The 21,324-nt window shown below is 43.2% G+C and overlaps 1 protein-coding gene across 2 annotated transcripts in view; it reads left to right on the top strand.

Moving 5' to 3' along the window:
* The window catches only part of OSTF1 (osteoclast stimulating factor 1), a 56,896-nt gene that overhangs the window by 19,142 nt on the left and 16,430 nt on the right, over positions 1 to 21,324 (top strand). For both annotated transcript variants that reach the window (XM_078436938.2, XM_060610044.3), the window contains exons 2-4: positions 6,493 to 6,539; positions 15,566 to 15,616; positions 18,740 to 18,803. In XM_078436938.2, the coding sequence (XP_078293064.2) occupies positions 6,493 to 6,539; positions 15,566 to 15,616; positions 18,740 to 18,803 (162 nt within the window). The remainder of the gene's footprint in view (positions 1 to 6,492; positions 6,540 to 15,565; positions 15,617 to 18,739; positions 18,804 to 21,324) is intronic.

Genomic DNA, 21,324 nt, shown 5'->3' on the forward strand with positions numbered 1-21,324 from the left:
TCCTAAAACTGCCATTCAGCCTCGGCCGACTGGCCAAAAGGCGGGGTGCCTGACTTTGGTGTTGTTTCTGGCACACTTGCAACTTGTACCTGAACAAGGATTGTACATTGCATAGGTAGCCCTCCTGTCCAACCAGGGTGGGGGCACCAGTGACGCAAACAAGGCAGACCTTTGGGATTTATTATCATAACATTTGCTTTGAAAAATAGGTAAACGCTCTGTATGTGACTCTTGCAGCGTCCCCTCTTATGCTTTGTGTATGGAAACTCAGTCAACTGAAAGTATAAACATCTATATTTTTTTATTGGAGAACAAAATATTGTAAAAATTAAGGGTGATTGTCAGGCTGTGAATTTTATGTGCCCAAAACCAGTGATACAAATCTTAAAAAAATGATAGGTATAGATTGAGAAGTAGTGTTGAGAGAGGACGGTTGCTAATAATCTTGGGGAAACTGCTGTCTCCTCTGGGGGATAGGCTTCAGTGAAATTGCACCATCAGGCATTAAGCAAGTCTTCAAGTCCAGGAGGGGAGGGGTCTTCACCTAAGTCTTGACCTCGCTCGCTTTCCATTAGGGAGGAAGGAAAGCTTCCTAACTTGCTGGCAGAATCACCGCAGGCAGCGGCTGTCTTGGCACCGAAATGTCTTGCTTTTTTCCACAGACCTGATTTTCAGAGCATCCATTTAATTTTGTAGAAATTACTTCTGCAAATTCTCATTAGTCTGCTGTGGATCGTGCTGAGGAATTATGGTTCCTGCCCTTTTATATCAAATGTTCAAAATGGATCTACCAGAATTTTTGACAATAAAATTGTAAACATAGTACATTTTTTTGAATAGAACTTCAGATTTATACTTGCTTTCCAATAGTCCCTTCCGTAAAGCAGCATTTGGCTTTGGCAAGTATTTGGTTTTAACATTTGGCCACTTGGCATTATGCCAAAAGGTGTGTTTGGTAAATTTTTGAACGAAACATCACTTTCTCCATCCATCTGTCCAGTCCCGACGGAATAAACACACAAAACCATAATTATTTGTGCCAGGTACACTGTACTCTGGTCATTTCTGTTTTATTTCATATTTTTAAAAGCCACAAAATTAGTTTCATGGTGTGCAGTTAAAAAAAATGTTGAGACTCACTGTACTCTGGGATAGTAACACCGTCTGGGAGGGGTCGTTTTTGTAGACAGCATCTTAGCCCCACGAAAGGTGAGAGGAGGGGTTTTCCAATTTCCTTTCCCAGAAATGTCATGTAAGATCTCAAAGGTATGTTAAGACTTACAAAAACTGAATGAATGCTACTGCCAAATAACTTTCTCCAGCAGTTGTACCTGTTTCCACGCCCACTGACACTGTCTGAGAATTCCAGTTGTTCTGTATCCTTCTTAACACTTAGCACTGCCAGTGTTTTTTAGTTTTAACTACCACAGTGGGTATGTAATCGTTATCATAGCCATTTAATTTTTTTTATTATTATTTAAAAACATTTTTTAAATGTTTATTTTTGAGAGAGACAGAGCGCAAGTTGGGGGGAGAGGCAGAGAAAGGGAGACACAGAATGTGAAGCAGGCTCCAGGCTCTGAGCTGTCAGCACAGAGCCCGACGCGGGGCTCAAACTTGTGAACCGTGGGATTATGACCCGAGCCAAAGTCAGACGCTTTAACCGACTGAGCCACCCAGGTGCTCCTATCATAACCATTTTAAATGAAGTCCATCTAAAAGGTCTTAGGCCTTCCAACATTTTTTTTTTTTCAGTTTATTTTAATTTTTGAGAGAGAGAGAGAGAGAGTGTGAGTGAGCAGGGGAGGGCAGAGAGAAAGAGGATCCCAAGCAGGCTCCACACTGTCGATGCAGAGCCCAACACAGGGCTCCATCCCATGAACTGTGGGGTCATGATCCGAGCAGAAATCAAGAGTCGGATGTCTAACTGACTGAGCCACCCGGCGCCCCTGGCCTTGCGATGGTTTTAAGCAGAATGTAAATGAAATGGATCCTCTGTTTCAGATAACCAAGTTCTGATATGTTGAATAGTCAGTCCTTTTGCTGTGAGTGATCCTTTTTTTAATGCTGTCTTTGTGGCTCACTCTAGAAGCTTCTCTTCCACTCCTTCACCAACAGAGAAGAAACTAGAATAGAAACTGTGTGTTTGAGTTTGTGCACCCCACGTCCGTCGAAGTGCCCTTTCAGGGCCACAGAGGTGTACCCATCCGCATTCTGTTGGCAGACTTCAGACACAGAAAAGTCTCTTGCCCGTTGCCTGTACGTGACCCCTCCCAGATCCCCTTTCCCTCTATCTGCCTCCACTGCTGTGGACAAGGATTCGTTCGCTGTAGTCTGGGTTTCAGCCTTCACTCCAGAGGCAAACAGGGTTCCAGCTGATGACTGGTGGACTGAGCCCGTCTCTGTAGGGGCAGGGTGGGGTTGCAGAGAAAAAGGAAGGGTGTGCCTGGCAAGGTGAGGGGCCGGCAAAGTGAAAAGCCAGCAGGGCCCAGCTGCTGCCTGCAAACATGGGAATCTGCTTATCTTGCTTGCATCGGGAGGCCAGCCCTACTGAAATCCTAAATACCATTCACATGCTAGTTCACGTGAGATCCACTGAAAGGATCTTACAAAAGATCGGGCCTCTTTCCAGTCTTAATTCAGGGTGAATTCCAGGTAATTCATACAGTCTTCCTGGTTCCACTTTCTCTCTTTGTTTTGTGTAACCAGCCTTCCGATCGAGGTTGGAGGTGCTGCCCGGAGAAGACATCTGATTTTGCCAATCCAAGAACACCACGATTTTATGTTTGTGAATCTGCCTTCTTTAAATATATTTGGAATTCGGATGCCTGGTTAGCTCAGTCAGTTAAGTGTCTGACTTTGGCTCAGGTCATGATCTCGTAGTTCACGAGTTTGAGCCCCATGTCAGGCGCTGTGCTGACAGCTTAGAGCTTGGAGCCTACTTTGGATTCTGTGTCTCCTTCTCTCCTCTGCCTCCCTCACTCATCTTTGGTCTCTCTCTCAAAAATAAATAAAAACTTAAATTAAAATGAGTAAATAAAATTGGAATTGATCAGTGCCTATCTTGATAATTTATTAAGATGTTTATTACTATTTTTTTAGGTGTCAGTGAGGGCAGTGCTATAGAAACACAGAATACCCTGAGTCCTTTATATTCTGTGTGAACCTGTACACCTATAGAACAGTTGAATTAAATATGTAAAAATGCTCAGTGAATTAAATATCATTAATTATTATTCTCTTGAGAGACTAACCAGGGTTGGTAGACTGTAACCATGAAAGTCATTTTTGGTTTTTTTTAATCTGTGTGCAATTCTTTCATATCCTCTGGCTGGTATTTTTGTTTTGTTTTGTTTGTTTTGTTTTTTTGCTTTTTTGCATTGTTTCTTTTCTGTTTGACTCAGGTTTGAGAATTGAATAAATTAAGGCCCAGAACTTTTATAATATATGGATTAAAAGGGAGCCCCACGAGGCTAACATCCCAACATTAATCAATAAACAGGATCATGTAGGTGAAAGTGTTTTGTACAGCTTCACACAGAGAGAATGTTCCCTTGTATAACCACGTAAAAGACTGGCTTGATGTTCAATGTTTAATATAAATCAAAATGCAAATAAATCTCCCACTTCCTTTTAGTTGGGAACATTTTAAGTAAGACAATCACAAAAGATAACAAAACTCAGTGGCTTAGGCACACTCCAAGAATTTATTTTTTTTCAGGTTCTTTAGTTGGTGTTGAATTTTATGTAAGCTCATTAAGTTCACGTTGGATCTGGTTTCCACAGTTAGCCATAGCTCATCTCGTTGCTGCCATTCCCTCCAAGGATGAGAACGTTCTGTCATTGATTTTGGTCACCAGTGGACTGCTTCCTTGTATAACTTCTCTTTGGAAAGTTTGAAGTCATCAAGATAACCGCTCTCCCCTCTCAGAGAGCCAGTAGGGTCCACAGGTATTTCTCCTGGCAGCTCTTCCTTCCGTTCCGTGTTTCCTTTCTCAGGGCTGCGGGGGTGTGTGAAAAACTCCAGAAGAAAACACGTTTCGTATTTGCTTCTGCCTATCAGCCTCCCCTTAGACGAGCAGGGAAGGAGGGGCATTAGAATTCAGACCGCAAAAAATAGTGTTTCCTTGCAAACATGCTGAGTGACAGGGGATGTGAGCAGGGGATCTTCTGTATTAGGGCATTTAAGAGAAAGGATGATAGCCAGCCCCACCTCCCCAGGCTCCCACCGCCTGCCGTGAAAGTGTCTTTACTGTTCTTGTTGATTATAAAAGTCATACATGCTAAGTGTCATGAATGTAAACCGTATACATAAAGGAGAAGGTGAAGGTTCCCCATAGCTGGTGCTACCGTTCAAGGGGTGTACGTGTGCGTGTGTATATTGTCAACATGAACGGAATAGTATTCGGGATACTGTTCTGTAACCTGCTTTTTGTCACTGAATATTTTGCAGGGTCTTTGCTGTGTCCGTGTCTGCAGATCTGTCTGCAGCATTCTTAGGATGAATCAGAGTCGATTTACGTAATCCCTTCTTAATGGACATTACGGTCATTTCCCATTTTTTTTTTTTTTATATTCTAAACCTCTATTGTTCCCCATGCCATATGTGGCAATTTAACTTAATTAAAATTACATAATGTTTAAATATCAGTTCCCAGTCACGTTAGCCACATTTCAAGTGCTCTGTCGCCATATGTGACTAGCACAGAAGTAGAACTTACCCATTGTTGCGTGAAGTTCTGTTGGACAGTGCTGTTGGCTGGCTTTCTGATTTTTTTTCAGTGCATGTTTCCATTCTTTTATTCATCCATTCAACAAATAATTACTGAGTGCCTCCTATGCGCCAGGCAGGCACTGTGCTAGGCACTTGGATATCTTGCTCATAAAACATAAACACCCGTCCTCATAATGCTTAACATTCTATTCAGCAAAAGGTTTTCAGTACTTATTCCCAATAAATATATGTGTATTACAAGTTGCATATGTATCCTATTAAGTTGTTATATTATAAAACATAATATGTGGAACAAATTAAAATAGGAATGAAAAAGAATAAGACAAAAATGTAAATAACTTCCTCTTGTGTTGCATCTTGGAGACCACTTTTTTGAATGATGCTCTTGTAGGCAGCAGCCATGTTTAAAGGTTCTTGTAGTAGCGGGGCACCTGGGTGGCTCAGTCGGTTAAGCACCTGACTTGGGCTCATTTTATGATCTCGCGGTTCGTGAGTTCCAGCCCCGCATTGGGCTCTGTGCTGACAGCTCAGAGCCTAGAGCCTGCTTCAGATTCTGTGTCTCCGTCTCTGCCCCTCCCCTGCTTGCCCTCTCTTTCTCTCTCTCTCTCTCTCTCTCTCTCTCTCTCTCTCTCTCTTTAAAAATAAATAAATAATTGAAAAATTTTAAAAATATGAATAAATAAATGTTCTGTAGTGCTGATATGGAGTTGTTATCACATTTTAAATAGGTAGTCCTTCTATTTTGATATTCCTTCTAAATCTATTTATTTCATAAAAGACCTCTTTTTTTTTTCTATCTGTAGACTTCTTCCTACTGTTTGAATTTGTTCTCTTACGTATTCATTTAGTAATTATTTATGGAAGTTCATACTGTATGCTAGGTGGTGCTGGGAAATTGAACAGGTCCAACTTCCTGCTCCCAAATGACACAGGCCAGCAAATCACTTATTCTAACATAAGGTGTTATGGAAACACAGGGAAGGGGCATATTAATAGGGATCTTGTTTGGGAGAGTGGAGGACAGCTTTCATGAATATGATCTCCTCTTTGCTGAGTTATTGCACTCTGTTTTGGGACTTAACGGAATCTTATTTTTATCCAACCGATACTATTTTTCTCCATGTTTTTTTTCTTTTCTTTTGGAAAATATAAAGTTCTAAATAATTGATTTAATAATACTAAACCACCATTGATTGTCACATTAAATATCTCTTTATGTTAAATGCTTACCTTAAACTTAGATCCTAGGGCTGGAAGGGCTCTATATAGGACAGAAGTGAAGTCCAAATAATTGTGTAGTTCCTGTTTTTTGAGAAGGAGAGGCGAAATCATCCCCAAAGGTGTGTGTTTATTCATGCCTTTATTTAACAAATATTTACAAAATACCTTCTATGCTGAAAAAAAGCACTTAATTTCAAAATAAATTTCTCACATGGGCTTTTAATTAGGGTATTCTGAAGAATATAATGGATAATGCTATTTAGAGTAAACTTAAGGGGGTGCCTGGGTGGCTCAGTCGGTTGAGCGTCTGACTTTGGCTCAGGTCATGATCTCGTGGTTTGTGGGTTCGAGCCCCGTGTTGGGTTCTGTGCTGACAGCTCAGAGCCCGGAGCCTGCTTCGGATTCTGTGTCTCCCTCTCTGACCCTCCCCCATTCATGCTCAGTCCCTCTCAAAAATAAATAAACATTAAAAAAAAATTAGAGTAAACTTAAAATGAAAGAATTGATCATGTGTTTATCTGTTCCCTCTCTTTTAGGGCAAGTTAAAGTGTTCAGAGCTCTTTATACATTTGAACCCAGAACTGTAAGTATTGAGTTTTTAACTTTAAAACTGGCATAAAAACCTAAGGTGATTTCATTTAGATACTTCTCTGGCCTTTTCTTTGATAGCTGTAAAAGATTCATAGGAGTGGATGTTCATTGACTTCCCTGTGGTCCAGAGGTGTGAAAGCTGAGTCCCTGAATTGATCTGAATGTCTTCCCCACCTTGACTTTGTGTCGTCCGTCCTGTGTGGCTTGTTCCTGCATTGTGACGCCACCTGCTTTAAAAATCACAAAGTGGCCTGCATATAAAGTACATGACCTTATCTCAGTCAGCCTTCCTGTGACTCTCACCCTGGCCTTCTTTGTTCTTTCTGTTGACCCTCTACCTCAGGCCACTTCATAATGGCACCTTTTACCAACCATCAGGAGCAATTTTGTTTTTCTTTCCAAGATTTTATTTAAATCCAAGTTAGTTAACATACAGTGTGGTATTGGTTTCAGGAGGAGAATTGTGTGATTCATGACTTACGTACAACACCCACAAGTGCCCTCCTTAATGCCCATCCCCCGTTTAGCCCATCCCCCCCCATCCCTTCCAGCAACCCTCAGTTTGTTCTGTCTAGAGCAATTTTCTGTGTTTCTGCTGTGTACACTCTCCATTGTTATAGTTTCTGGTGTCCGTCCATCAACCCACCCATCCATCCGTGATTTAGTGAGCACTTACTATGTGTCGGACCCTGGCCCAGGCCTGGGAGATAGTGCCCCATCAACAGAAAGGGTGGTCTCATGGAGCTGCCATCCCCAGTGTGGGGAGACAGATAACAAATGAACATGACTGTGAGGGCCTGGTAAGTGCTCTGAAGAAAAATAAGGAGCGTATAGGGCCAAAAGGTTAATGGAGAAAAAAGAGTGTTATTTTCAGCAGGGTGTTCAGGGATGGCCTTTCTGTGAAGGTGACGATTGAGTAGAGACCTGAGGAAAGTGAGAGAGCCAAGGGAACAGCAAGGAGTGTCTTTGGCAGGTTCTAGAAACAGCAGGGACGGCAGCAGCTTACAAAGTCATGTATAAAGAAGAGGGAGTTAGGAGATGGGTTCACAGAGGCTGGGCGGAGAGAGAGGGCAGGCAGATCATGTAGGGCCTCATAGGGCTCATTTGGATTTTGCCCTGGGTAAGATGGAGTTTTGTTTTGTTTTATGTTTATTTATTTTTTAGAGAGAGAGAGAGACAGAGTGCGAGCAGGGGAGGAGCAGAGAGAGAAGGAGATAGAATCTGAAGCAGACTCCAGACTCTGAGCTGTCAGCATAGAGCCCGACGCGGGGCTCAAACTCATGAACCACAAGATCATGACCTGAGCTGAAGTCAGATGCTTAACCGACTGAGCCACCCAGGCGCCCCCCTTTTTTTAATTAAAACAATTTTTTTTAAGTTTATTTATTTATTTTGAGAGAGACTGAGAGAGCATGTGGGGGAGGGACAGAGAGGGAGAGAGAGAGAGAATCCCGAGTAGGTTCCAAACTGTCAGCTCGGAGCCTGATGTGGGGATCGAACTCATGAACCTTGAGATCATGACCTGAGCTGAAACCAAGAGGTGCACACTTACCTGACTGAGGCCTCCAGGCCCCGGAAGATGGGAGGGTTTCCAGGACTGATTAGCTAAGTTTTAGAAGAATCACTCTCCCTGAGGTGTGGGGAACCATCCCGGAGAGCAAGAGTGGGGAGCAGGGTGTCCAGACAGGAGGCAGAGGAGAGAGACACCCAGCAAGGACACCTGCCCTCTTGACTTTGTGGCCTTACTCACTACAGATGTGAGCCTTCCTGCCAGAGGCTGGCGGCTCTGCCGGCTTTGTCTGGGCTTGTCCTGGACCCTGTCGTCCCGAGTCGGACGCCTCAGAAGGTAGCACAGAACAAGTGTCAGTGAGCGTTGGTTCACGGCCGTCAGGCTGAGGCCCGCCTTCAGATTCCAAATCTGTCGTGTACTCACGACAAATTGCCTTAACCTGTGGCCATCGGTTCCCTCGTTTGAATATGGGAATAACAGTAGCCATCCTGCAGAGTTTTGCTGTGAGCATGGATTGAGATGAGTATTTCAAGCCTAGCACGTGGGGAGCACCAGTAAATGGCAGCAGGGAATTCAGCCGATACGGAGTGTGCTCTTGTTCCGACGACCTTGGATCAACACGAAGTTCCTGGAACAAGAGAGGGGTTGGGGGGCGGGTAGAGGTAGATCTCTGGTTTTCATTCCTCTCACTGGGAAGCCCCAGTGGCATCTCTCCCGTGTCGCTGAGGGTGGGGAAGGAACGAGAAGGGCTTTAGCTTGCCGGGGCTGCCGTAACTGAGTGCTGCAGACTACTTAGCTGAACCGACAGAAATTTTTCTTAGAATTTTGGAGGCAAGAGGTCACAGTGAGGTGTTGACAGAGTCGGCTTCTTCTGAAGCGTCTCTCCGTGACTTGTAGATGGTCATGTTCTCCCTGTGTCCACACGTGGTCTTTCCCCCATGCTTGTCTGTTTTCCAGTCTGCTCTTCTCCCCCCACCCCCCATCTGTTCTTCTTAAAAGGACACCAGTCAGATTATAGGTTACGGCTCACTCTAATGACCTAATTTTAATTTAATTACCTGTTTAAAGAACCTGTCTCAGGGCGCCTGGGTGGCTTAGTTGGTTAAGCGTCCGACTTACAGCTCCTGAGTTCAAGTCCCACGTCAGGCTCTGTGCTTTCAGCTCAGAGCCTGGAGCCTGCTTTGGATTCTGTGTCTCCCTGTCTCTTTCTCTGTCCTTCCCCGGCTTGTGGTCTCTCTCAAAACAAATAAATAAACATTAAAAAAAAAAAAAGACTCTGTCTCCACATACACTCACATGTCAGGTATTGAGGGTTAGGACTTGAACATACGAATTTTGGAGGGAGGGCGAGGGACAGAAAAAGGTGAGGAAGTATGAGGCCCAGAGGTTGTTGTCTTTGTGTTTGTCCCCAGCACACAGGAAGGAGTCCCATTGTCCTAATCAGTTGTTTCCTAGGTTGCAAGACCCCTGAGATTGAGAAGAGTTGGCGTGGGAGGGGGCGTCGCTCATCAGCTGCCCTCCTGGACTGGTCAATGAATTGATGATTCGCGGCAGCCTCCCTCACTCCAGGAAGGGACCTGCGTGTACTCAGTTTGAGACTGGGACGGGACTCCTGATCGTACCCTCTCCCCTCCCAGTGCCCTGTTGGTCGTCACCTTTGTCCTTTCTCACTGACCTCCTGCTCCTTTGGTTCTCTTGTGCCTTGTCTTGCTTCTGGCACATGAACTCCAGCCTCCCCATTCCATCTGCATTCTTCAGAGCTAAAATGTGGCTTTGATCCCATCACCTGCTTCAACTCGATTTGACGTAGGAGAGAGTCCCTGTGGGCCAGCCCCTTTCCAGCCCCCCAGTCCTCTCTCTGCTCCTTCCCTTTCTTGGACCATTCCAGTCTGGATGTGATGCACTGTAGAACCCATCTCTAGACTCATGGTATTGCCTGTCTCTAGGCTCTAATACCACGACCATCCTTCCTTTTCCATGAAGACTCTCTGATTAACCCAGCTAAGAGTGGGGTGCCTCTCCCCACTCTGAACTTATGCACTTGGCATTTCAGTCCTGCTCACCAGCACGTGTCTAGGAGGGCAGCAGAAGACAAGGCTGTTCAGAGCTGGCCGTAAGTTTTAGGACCCACGCCGCCTCTTTAGCATCTATGTGGCCTGGGAAAGTCAGAAATTCCCTAACATCTGTGCCTCAGTGTGCTCCTCTGTGAAGTGAAAATAACAGTAATCTCATAGGGTTTTAGTGAGACTTAGGTGAGATTAGGTGTGATTAACTGTGTGAAGCTGCTGTTACTCTAAGGAGGAGTAGTGGTCACTGTATTCATAGACATTTATCAAATAGTTTCGATTGGTCGACATATTATTTTAATTCACATCCAACTCTGCTCCAGGATGGAATCTCGCTACTGTTTTTCAAAAATCTTAGTTATTATTGGGGCGCCTGGTGGCTCAGTTGGTTAAGCATCCGACTCTTGACTTCAGCTCAGGTCATGATCTTACGGTTCATGAGTTCGAGCTCCGTGTCGGGCTCTGTGCTGACACCGCGGAAGCTGCTTGGGATTCTCTCCCTCTCTGCCCCTCCACTGCTTGTGCTCGCGCGCTCTCTCTCTCTCTCAAAACTAAAAAAAAAATCTTAGTATTGAATATACAGAAGAAAATGGATATGTAATTCATTAGGTTTCTTGAATAGTCCATATTTAAAGTGTTATTTTTTTTTTTAATATCCCTGGTCCCAAGGACCCTCAGCTGTGGGGCAGTGCTGCTAATTCATCCAGGATGTACTGGGTGGGCAGTAATGAGTACCCTACCCAACGCCTGCTGCCCCCACACTCTGTCCCTTTCCACCTCCCCTCGGTCCAGAAGTTAAAGGGGAGGTAGGTGTCTGGCCAGGCAAGTGGCCTCTAGCTCCCGAGCGCCGTCCCGACTGCCGAAGTGCCCGTGCTCTGCTGGTTATTCAGTATTTGGAATCTCATCCCAGAGCTAGTTCAGTTTCACATTTCTTTTCCTGAATAAGAATTTCTGTTGGACGAAGAGGGAAGCTCAGTTGCGTCTCTCTCTCCCATATCACTCAGTAGCCATCTCCTCTGGCGGGACAGCTGTCCCCTGCTACATCCTGAACCGACCTGGCCTCCTCAGTGTCACGGGGGGCCAGGCAGGATGGAAGGGTTGAGCTGGACTCTGCGGGACACTTGCCGACAAGCGCCGCACCGCAGGGAGGCCTGGGGCCAGCTTGTCACTCCTCTTCTGTCCTCGGGCCATACAGAGACAGCGCTGGTCTCGGTGACCCACAGAACAGGTAGAACACTGGGCATTTTGTCACTCCTGGTTCTTCCTGCCACCCCATTTCCCTTCTGTCAGGCTTGGAGGCAGGGTAGTCCTGGCACCACCCATGCCTGTTTGGTTCTTAATTCTTGCCTAATCCTCAGTCCAGTAAAGTCTCACACAGAGACCTGGCTGGACTGGACAGACGTGTCTAGATGTGCTGATAGAGAACAGCATTTTCTGGGTGCTGGCTGTGTACTGATTTCTCAAGGGAAACCAGCAGGACCCCGCGCCGTCATGTCGTGTTTTCTGGGCTTCGCTAGGGCTTCGTGGCACTCTGTGTAGATGCAGGCGCCCCAGAATGGGATTCCAGAAGCTGAAATCGGAGCCAACCCTGCCACTCCCTTAACTGTGTGATTTGTGGCCAGCTCTTCCGCAGCCCTCTGAGCCTGGTTATGAAATGGAGATTATGCCTGTGTTCCAGCCCTGCCCTCGTGGGTTGCTGTGAGGGGTAAGGGAGGCGGAGCGTGCTTTGCAGTGTCAGGTGCTGATGTTGGTTTTGTGCTGCGTTATGGGGGGGGGGGGAGGGGCGAACGTGGCCACCACCTTTTCACCTGGTCATGACACCGTGATGAACAGGAATGGCCCTGCACGAACTCTCGTGTGAGAGAGGAAGCACAGTTGCTGGTGAAGAGCAGACTCCGGAGTCTGACCGTCATGGGTCAAGTCCGGCATCTGCCACGTACCTGCTCTGTGGCCTTGGACAAGTTTCTCATCTACAGCGTGCTGATGAGAGGAACACCCGCCTCCCGGCGTTGCTGCTGGGGATTAAATTGGTTGATGTTTTTAAGTGTCCAGACTAGTGCCTGGCACATGATAGTGCTACACAGTGTTAAATGAGAACATCCCTGGAGAATTTGTTTTTTAAAGATCTTTTTATTAATTCTTGGGGTTTCAGGTTGGCAAATCTGAAAAACTTCAAAACTACATTATCGTCTCTTTAACAATGGCCACAGAACACATATTTTCATAAACCCACAAGATTAATGCCTTAGGAATCCTACGTTACCAAGAATATATGGAAGAGGAATGAGAACGTATATTACCAAATTTGTACTCATTGCTCTAACATTCCAGGGCCAACTGTTCCCTTGTTCTGATACCTTGTGGTTCTTCAAGGAGAGAGGAAAAGAGGAATGTGGTTGGAAACCAAAGAACAAACTGGAAAGAAAGTGCTTACTTGATTGTGTCACTGTGTTCCCATTTCTGTTCCGTGAATATGATGCCAGGAGTTTAAAAGCAGACCCTCATCAAACCATTTACGTTAAGGGCCCTGCAAGCACTTTCCTTTAGGAAAGTGTGAATATCGTAGGTACAATCCAGTTTTAAGATCAAGTTTACTGCCATCGACAGTCTGAAGAATTTGGTAGACCGCCTCCTTTGCTAGGTTAGGAAAAACTGCCCCTGGTTTCTTTGGAAGAAGATATTTTATGGGAAGGAGCATTATCCGTCTGGAAGCTATCGATTAAAAAGAGAATAAACGTCCACTGTCCTTTCTCAGGAGGCAAAAATGGTGAGCCCTTTTTTTCTCCCCCCCCCCCCCCCCCCCGACTGAAATCGACGGTCTGTTGCTCAGTTGAAAAACAAGCCTCACCTACTAGGTGGCTTGTGGCAGGCACCACTGTTGAACAGCAGCCAATATTTTACAAACCGAAGCAGCGCTGAGAAGTCTCGAAATGACTGCACTTACTGACATTTTCCAAATGGTGCATTCTCACCAAACGGCAAAGGACAAGAATTACTTCAAAGACATTAAGAGTTTTAACTGCTCTTGGCTTTATTGCCCTCAAGTTTATCTTTATTTTATTGTTTTAAGTTGCCTTTTTAAAAATTGTGGTAAAAATTCGCATAACAAAACTAGCTATTTTAAAGTGGGCAATTCAGTGGCATTTAGTACATTCATAACGTTGTACAGCCACCACCTTAGTTCCAAAACATTTTCATCTTCCCAAAAGAAAAGCCTCAGCCCATTAAGCACTTACTTTCCATTGTTCTGGGCTTTATTCCTTTTTTTTCTTTTTTTTTTTTTTAAGAAGGACCAATCACAGGGATTTTTGTGCGCGTGCTTTTTTTTAAAGCTCTTTGTTCAACACTTTTTTCAAAATATGCCTTTTTCTTTGAAGGGTGAATGGATTTATCAAATATGGAAATTTAGGCAAACTTGACTTTTGTGATTTTAGAAGGAGACTAACATCGTAGGTAGAGATGATCTTTAACTTTGATGAAATCGCCCTTATTAGGCATAAGTGGGCAAGGTTAGATCTTGGAGAGTTACCGGGTGAAAATGGCTCAGAATGGCTCTAAGACCAGAGAGCTAGCTCTTCAAGCCATTGAAGTCTTTTGAAATTTCAGGAAACTCAGAGTCCCTCCAGAAAAAATACTAAGTTTTCACATATGTTCTGTTTTCCTTACTGCCTTCCATTCAACTTCAGTCTCTCCTCCTAACACTTGTTGTCATCTCAAGGAGGGACACTCCAGTGGTGTTAAAATTGCCAGCAAAGGCCAACCTTACTATTACGGGGATGGCCGCTGTGTGTAGCTAGGGTGCTTGGTGAGGAGTGCGTCCCCTTTCCAGCCTCTCTGGGAGTGATCCAGTTGGTGGCAGGGAAATAACTAAAAGAAATAGTTTGTTGCCCTAATTACTTGCTATATTCATCGCATATTGGTAGTTTATTGCTCACAGATCATCAGAACATTATAGAGAAAGATGAGAGAAGATCTTAGAAGGCTTTACTTTTTTTGCCCTAAATGCCTGTTTGAAATAATACTAAACTCTATGTCATCAAGTCTAATAGGTTCTACTAATTTTACAGAGCTTATGCTGTGTGTAAGCCTAGACTCGGTCAATCAGTTGTAAATGTAGCTCTCAGGAAGCACCTTTTAAAGGAACTCAGCCATTTTTTTTAGTATCATTGATTATCATTTGGTACTTTTTGTATTTGAATGCATTTAAATGTCTAAGTTGCTTAAAGCATGATATAGCTGCTGTAGTCTTCATTTATATTCAGGAGGAAATAGTTATAATGATAATATGGATCAGCTTTGAAACTAAATAAATTAATAGCTCTGAGTCGCATTTACCGCCCCAGTGCTACTGAGACAGGAGATAAAGACATGGAAAAATGAATGGCTGAAATAGTTTGCTTCACCAACATAACTTTTGTTTGTATGGAACGGTAGTGATAATCGGAGATATCAAAGCCCTTTTCAAAAATAGTTTTCCAGCCAAAAGTATGAAAGTAATACATGCTCATGATAGAAGATTTGGAAAAATTTTTTATGCATATTTCATGCCTACTTGTGATCTTATCCTATATGAAATTTTGTGCTCCACATTTTTCACTCAACATGACAATGTAAGTATTTCCCAGTATCTGAAAATTGATCCTAATAGGCACTGTCCTGTAGAGTCATAAAGTCATGCTGGTAAGTGCTATGTACTGATAGAAAAAAGGTGCTTAATTAGAGCAGCTGGCTTTAATTCAGAGATTTGCAGGCCATTTGGCTGGTACAAGCCAGAGCACTTATTGCCTGTATAATCCACTAACCCCTGAGAGCTGCCTGTGGTCTGGACTGGCTGAGTTCCTGCTTCCTTTATTCCACCTCTTCAACCTTATTAATGGTTGAATTATGTATCAACTATTCTTATATATAAAATGTTCATTCTCTCTGAACATGAAGAGATAGGGTAATGGTTTTTGTCAAAATAAGCAGGTAGCAGATGTTGATCTGAAAGTGTTTAAGGATTGAAGCCTAATCATTTAGATGAGAGCCAAGCCTCTGGCTGGTTTTCATGGTTTTAAGTTCTAGACATGTATCCTTTTATGAAAAAATACATATCACCTTTTAGAACATTTACAAGGATGAAGTTTTATTAATATTCTATTTTGATAAAAAAATGCCTTGCTTTCATTGTGGAAGAATATAAAAGATGTGTGCATAGGGAGGAATTCTTATATGTTATATATGGAATTCTTGGAAGTTCCTCCCAGGAAAAATTCAGTTTTCTACATGTTTTAGTTTGTCAGTAGAGGATTGCTACGTGGTCTGTGTGCAGACTTAAGTATATAAAAGCCACATTGTCTACAAGGCACATTAAGATTGGAAATTCATACAATTGTTATCATAATCATTGGATTCTAATTCATGAAAAATCACACGAAGTCACACTCTATTTTTTTCTTTCAGCCAGATGAATTGTACTTCGAGGAGGGTGATATTATCTACATTACTGACATGGTAAGTCTAGCTAATATTTTGTAATACCACATATCAACTAAAGATGCATAAGACTATTTTGTGTAGCTGTAATATTGTACATTATTTAAAGCGGTGTCTGTACAGAAATATATACGCCTGAGTTTGTTCATTTTAGTACAATAGCATAAAATTGGAAGTAGCCTTTATGTCCACCACTTGGAAAATGGTTGAAAAAACTTTGGTATATCCACAGACAGAGTATTATGCAGCTATAAAAAATAATGAGGACTATCTCTAAATGCTATTATGGAGTACTTTAAGTGGAAAAAGACAAAGTAAAAAGATATGGATAGTATGCCTTATTTATCTAAGAGAGGTTATATGTATAACTATTTTCTTCAACTTAAAACAAACAAATCAAAGGAGAAATCATAAAGTAAAAATTTAAAAATAGTTTCTTCTATGGCAGGGAAGGAAAAAAAGGGTAGAGGGAACATAGATGGAACCTACAGACTTTTAAGAAATCTCCTTGTTTTGGAGATCTGACTTTGGAGTGATGTACACTTTTGCATAGTTATAAAATTAAATTAAATGGTGAAAAGCAATCCCTGAAATTTAAAAGCAGAGTGAATCAAATGAAGTTAATGATACGCAGGTAAATGGCATAACCACGCAGAAAGAAGCTGTCCCAAGTCACGTTAAACCTCAGCAGTTCGACTGAACATCCCCAGTCAGATCCCCGGGAAGGGCAAAAAGGACTGGCAAGAAAAAACAGTTGTAAACTGTTTTCAGTCATGATCTTGTTGCAGAAGCGGTGGCATTGCTATTCTGAGATCACTGCACGTACATTGTGGTTTAGAGCAAATGAGTCGTTAGGTCTGTGATACTGAAAATTGGGATTTTTCAGCCTGCAACAAAAGATACACACATGAAAGATCAACGAGGTTAAGTAAAAATCCTGTAGCTCTGCATTTGTATTGCAAACATGTTGTATTTTATCTAAAATAAAATAAAAAATATGTCCTGCTCTGTCCTTTGAAAAGGCCTAGAAAAAAAAAAACAAAGACCAACCCAATAATAATGTGTTATTTGCATTCAAAGGAAAAGGAACAAGGCTGTTTTGCGAAATAGCTATTACCAGGTTGGGGGCAGCAGAGGTACAAGATAATCCCAGAACTCTGTTATTAGGAAGCCAGGAAGCCTCCAAAGACAGAACTTTCTAGTTCCTAGAAAGACAGGAACTAAGTTGAAGAGGGTTTCACTAGTCAAAGGTGGGACAATTTGAGCAGTCAACCAGGGCAACAGTCCCCAAGAATTGAAACGCATTTGTGATGTTTAAATTCACAAGCTCCTAATGATACTTCAGAAATCCCATCATCATAATTCTTCACCCCGGGGGGATGCTAGGGAACCAACTTTGTCTTCTGACAACTTCAGTTAAGGAAAATAATTAGCATTGATCTGCCTTTTCTCTGTGAACTTTGTCTCTGCATAACCTGAAAGTTGATGAGGGAAAATTTTTCTTTAAAGAGAGATTCTAATTGTTTATTTTTTTTTTAATCTTATTTTATTTTTTAACATGTATTCATTTTTGAGAGACAGAGAGAGAGAGCATGAGCATGGGAAGGGCAGAGAGAGAGGGAGACACAGAATCTGAAACAGTCTCCAGGCTCTGAGCTGTCAGCACAGAGCCTGATGCGGGGCTCGAGCCCAGGAGCCATGAGATTGTGACCTGAGCCCAAGTCAGGCACTTAACTGACTGAGCCACCCAGGCACCCTGATATCCTAACTGTTTAAATGAAAAAAGCATGATAGAATGTCACGGTTTTGCAACGCCCAGGAAATAATGAATCCAGCTAATGTATACCAGGAGCTAACTAACATTACAAAAAGAGAGACCACCAGACATTATTTGTCTCCTGGTGGAAGACATCAATACTACCTATGAAATAGTCTTGCCCAAAAAACTGAATCTAAATCTAATTAAGCCTTTAGAACTAATGACCGATTTCTAGGCAATATGGGGAACAGAAGAACACATTTTTGATAACACAGGGATGCGATAGGTAAAATCTAGACTGTTTGAAACTCAGCAGAACAAATAAACTGGTTTCTGACTTCTTCAACAAGTGTATTATGAAGAAGTGAAAAAAAAAAAATGGAGGGAGGGGCACCTGGGTGGCTCAGTTGGTTAAGCATTCGACTGGCTCAGGTCATGATCTCTTGGTCCATGAGTTCAAGCCCCACATCTGGGTCTGTGCTGACAGCTCAGAGCCTGGAGCCTGCTTCAGATCCTGCTCCCTCTTTCTCTGCTCCTCCTCTGCTCGTGCTCTCTGTCTTTCAAAAATAAATAAACATTAAAAAAAATTTTTTTTAAATTTGTTTTAAAACTTGGAGGAGACTAAAAGAAAAGAGGCAAATCAATCAGTCGTAATGTATGGCCCTTATTTGGATTCCCAATTGTGAAAAACTGGATTCCAAACTGGAAAATTTGGACCTTGATCTAGATATTTGATGGTAGTAAGAAATTATTGAAATAAATTTTAAGCTGTGATAATGTCTTTGGAAAAAAATCCTTATCTTTGAGGAATATGTACAGATGATATAATGTCTACAGTTTGCTTCAAAATAATCTGAAGGAGAGGGAAGTTGTGGTGGAAATATATGGAATGATATTGGCCACGAGGAAATAATCTATGCAGTTGGGAGATGGGTGTATGTAAGCATATTATACTGTTCTTTTTACTTTTTATAGGTGTGAGTTTTTCCAAAATAAAGTTTCCCAAAAAAGAAAGGTGAAATAAAGTGATCTTTAGAAAAAAAAAAAATATCATGAAACTTGGAGAAACTAGACTCTGGACAAAAAAATTCTATGGATAGTTTAAATGTAATTGTGTTCTTCTCTTCCATATACTCTCTGATTTGTGCGATTGTTGAGGCCCTGCGATGAAGTGTATTGTGTTTGTTGCAGGCTTACGTGTGTATATTTGTACTTTAATGATAAGGGGAGTGGACGTCCATACGTAGGGCTGAGGAAGCTTGGTCAGTGTGACGAGGACTGATGGACATTTTGTAGAGCAGGTGCACTCTGTGAGCCAAACAGTTTTAAAAGTGATTGTGAACTGGATTTGGTGCCACTTAATGTAACTCTTCTTTCACTAGAGTGATACCAATTGGTGGAAAGGCACCTCCAAAGGCAAGACTGGACTAATCCCAAGCAACTATGGTAAGCAGGGCTGTGGTGGTTTTGCTTTGGGTATGCTCTTTGCACGTTCAGTTCTCTGGAGGGCTCCTGTGGCTTCCTGCTTGCTGCTGTGGCTGCAAAATCGGTGGAGTCATTGCCGACGTAGGATGTTTTCTACTCCATGAACCTCTTGGCAATTAAATGGTAATGCCCACTGGAGGTACTTGAACGTGATTCTTTGGCTTAAGAAAATGCATTGTAGCACTCTTGATAGAACCCAAGGTTTCCAAAGAAAGAAATGCTTATGGCTCTCCCTTATTCAACTCTTAGAATATTTTTTTCTTTCTTTCTTTTGGCTTATTCATTTATTTATTTATTTATTTAGATTTACTTATTTATTTAATTTACTTATTTATTGCTGTTAAACCACATCTCACAGATTTGTTTCTTAGCCTAGCCTTTTCTTTTGGGATGAAGTGACCCTGCCTTGTTAATTCACGTGTGGGGCAGTTATGTTCCTTATCAGGTATCAAGGCAGTTGGAGAGGCTTGAGCAGTGAGATATGGCCGCTGCCGTGAAGCTAATGATGTTTTGGGGTGATGGGGGGTTTGTGGGGTCCGGAACCGATGGCCAAGAAAGAATTCTTGAAGACGTCTTTGGTGCAAAAATGGTGATTTTATTAAAGCATGGGGACAGGTCCCATGGGCAGGAAGAGCTGTGCTAGGGTTGTGACGGGTAACTCCTTACATACCAGGTTGGGACGGGGTCAGGGATAGAGTAAGTCTCTAAGGAATTCTGGAAGCAACGTTTCTAGGACCTTGAGGGACTAGCTGTTGCTAGGGAAACACCATTTATCGCTGTTTAATAAAACCTCAGACATGAGTCCCTTCAGGTGCCTACTGGGGGCCATAAACTTGGGAGCATGATTGCCAGCATATATCCTCGGGCAGTTGAGATAAAGGAAGGAGACTTACAGGATCCTCGAGGTTGGGACAATGTTAAGCTGAAGTTCTCTTTTGCTCCTAGCAAAGTGTCATCATCAAGGCAGCTGAGCTCCTAGAGGGAGGTCACTCTCGGTCTCAAGGACTTGTCAGTAAGGGCTTCAATTTCTCATTTACCTTAGTTTCCCATGTTACCGTGGCAAGCACTTAAACCCCTTTCCTTTGTTCTTGGGTAGCTGGGAGTGTCCAAGGAACATCACACAGATCTCAGCTGGGGTGGGGGTGGGGGTTGCTAGCTTGTGCTTTGCCCCTTAGCCTGCCTCATGCCCCGTCATCAAAGCCACTTCTAGTTGGGAGAGGGACAAACAGACAAAAGTACTTATGTAGAAAACAGCAAAGTAAAGTAAAAAGAGCACAGGATTGGCAAACAGGATTTTAATCCTTTTTCTTCCACTTCTTAATAACAAGGGGCTTTGGTGAAGGCACTTAACTGCTGTCCCTGGAACTGTATAATGAGAGGTTTGATTTAAATCACTTGCCAAGATTCCTTTGACTTCAGCATTCGATGAATCCCTAGACCAGTGGGGCTGGCATCAGGCACCAGTTCCAAGCAGTGGCAGAAGACTTTGAAAATTTCAAGGAAGGCACTGCAACGCCAGGGGAGCCAGGAGGGGAGGAGGGGAAGGGGAGGGGAAGTGAGAGCTGAGGTCTGGGCCCCAACACAGGGACCCCACTTGCCCTGGTCTAAAGGGGATACCTGAGTGGCTCAGTTAGTTAAGCGTCCGACTTCGGCTCAGGTCATGATCTTGAGGTTCATGAGTTCAAGCCCTGTGTCAGGCTCAGTGCTGACAGCTTGGAACCTGGAGCCTGGAGCCTGCTTCGGATTCTGTGTCTCCTCCTCTCTCTGCCCCTCCCATGCTCATGCTCTGACTCTCTCTGTTTCTCAATAATAAATAAACATTAAAAAAAAAAAATTTAAAGGCGATACCGTTCTGGGTTAAAAAAGACTTGTGGGGCGTCTGGGTGGCTCAGTCGGTGAAGCGTCTGACTTCAGCTCAGGTCATGATCTTGTGGTTTGTGGGTTCGAGCCCCGCGTCGGGGTGTGTGCTGACAGCTCAGAGCCTGGAGCCTGCTTCGGATTCTGTGTCTCCCTCCCTCTCTGCGCATCCCCGACTCATGCTCTGTCTCTCAAAAATGAATGTTAAAAAAAAAAAAGAAGCAGTTCTATATTCTTCTAACCTTTGAAATCCCCAGTCTCCCTCCACCATGCACTCCACTTCAGCCAGGCATAGACACTGAGCATGTTGTTCTTCTGTTGCTTTGGATCCCCAGTGGCCAAGGGAGTGTCCAGGTACAGCTCTTTAGGGCGGGAGGGGGTGGGTCTGAAGTCTGTTTTGAACCACAGTCTTCAGGTGATCATACTCTTGCTTCTAGGACAACTGAGAACACACCTTCCTTAGAGGCAGGTAGGTGTGCCGATTGCCCTCTGTAAATAAAGGAGGCAGACTGTTTCCCCCTCCCGCGTGCCCCTGACATGCTCACACACGAGGGAAACAATTATTTTCAGCCGTCTTCAAGTAGGGTGTTTTTACAGAATGTAAAATTGAACATCAGATGTTTTC

The sequence above is a fragment of the Panthera onca genome, chromosome D4 (assembly GCF_046562875.1).
Source record: "Panthera onca isolate mPanOnc1 chromosome D4, mPanOnc1 haplotype 2, whole genome shotgun sequence".
Classification (NCBI taxonomy): Eukaryota; Metazoa; Chordata; class Mammalia; order Carnivora; family Felidae; genus Panthera; species Panthera onca.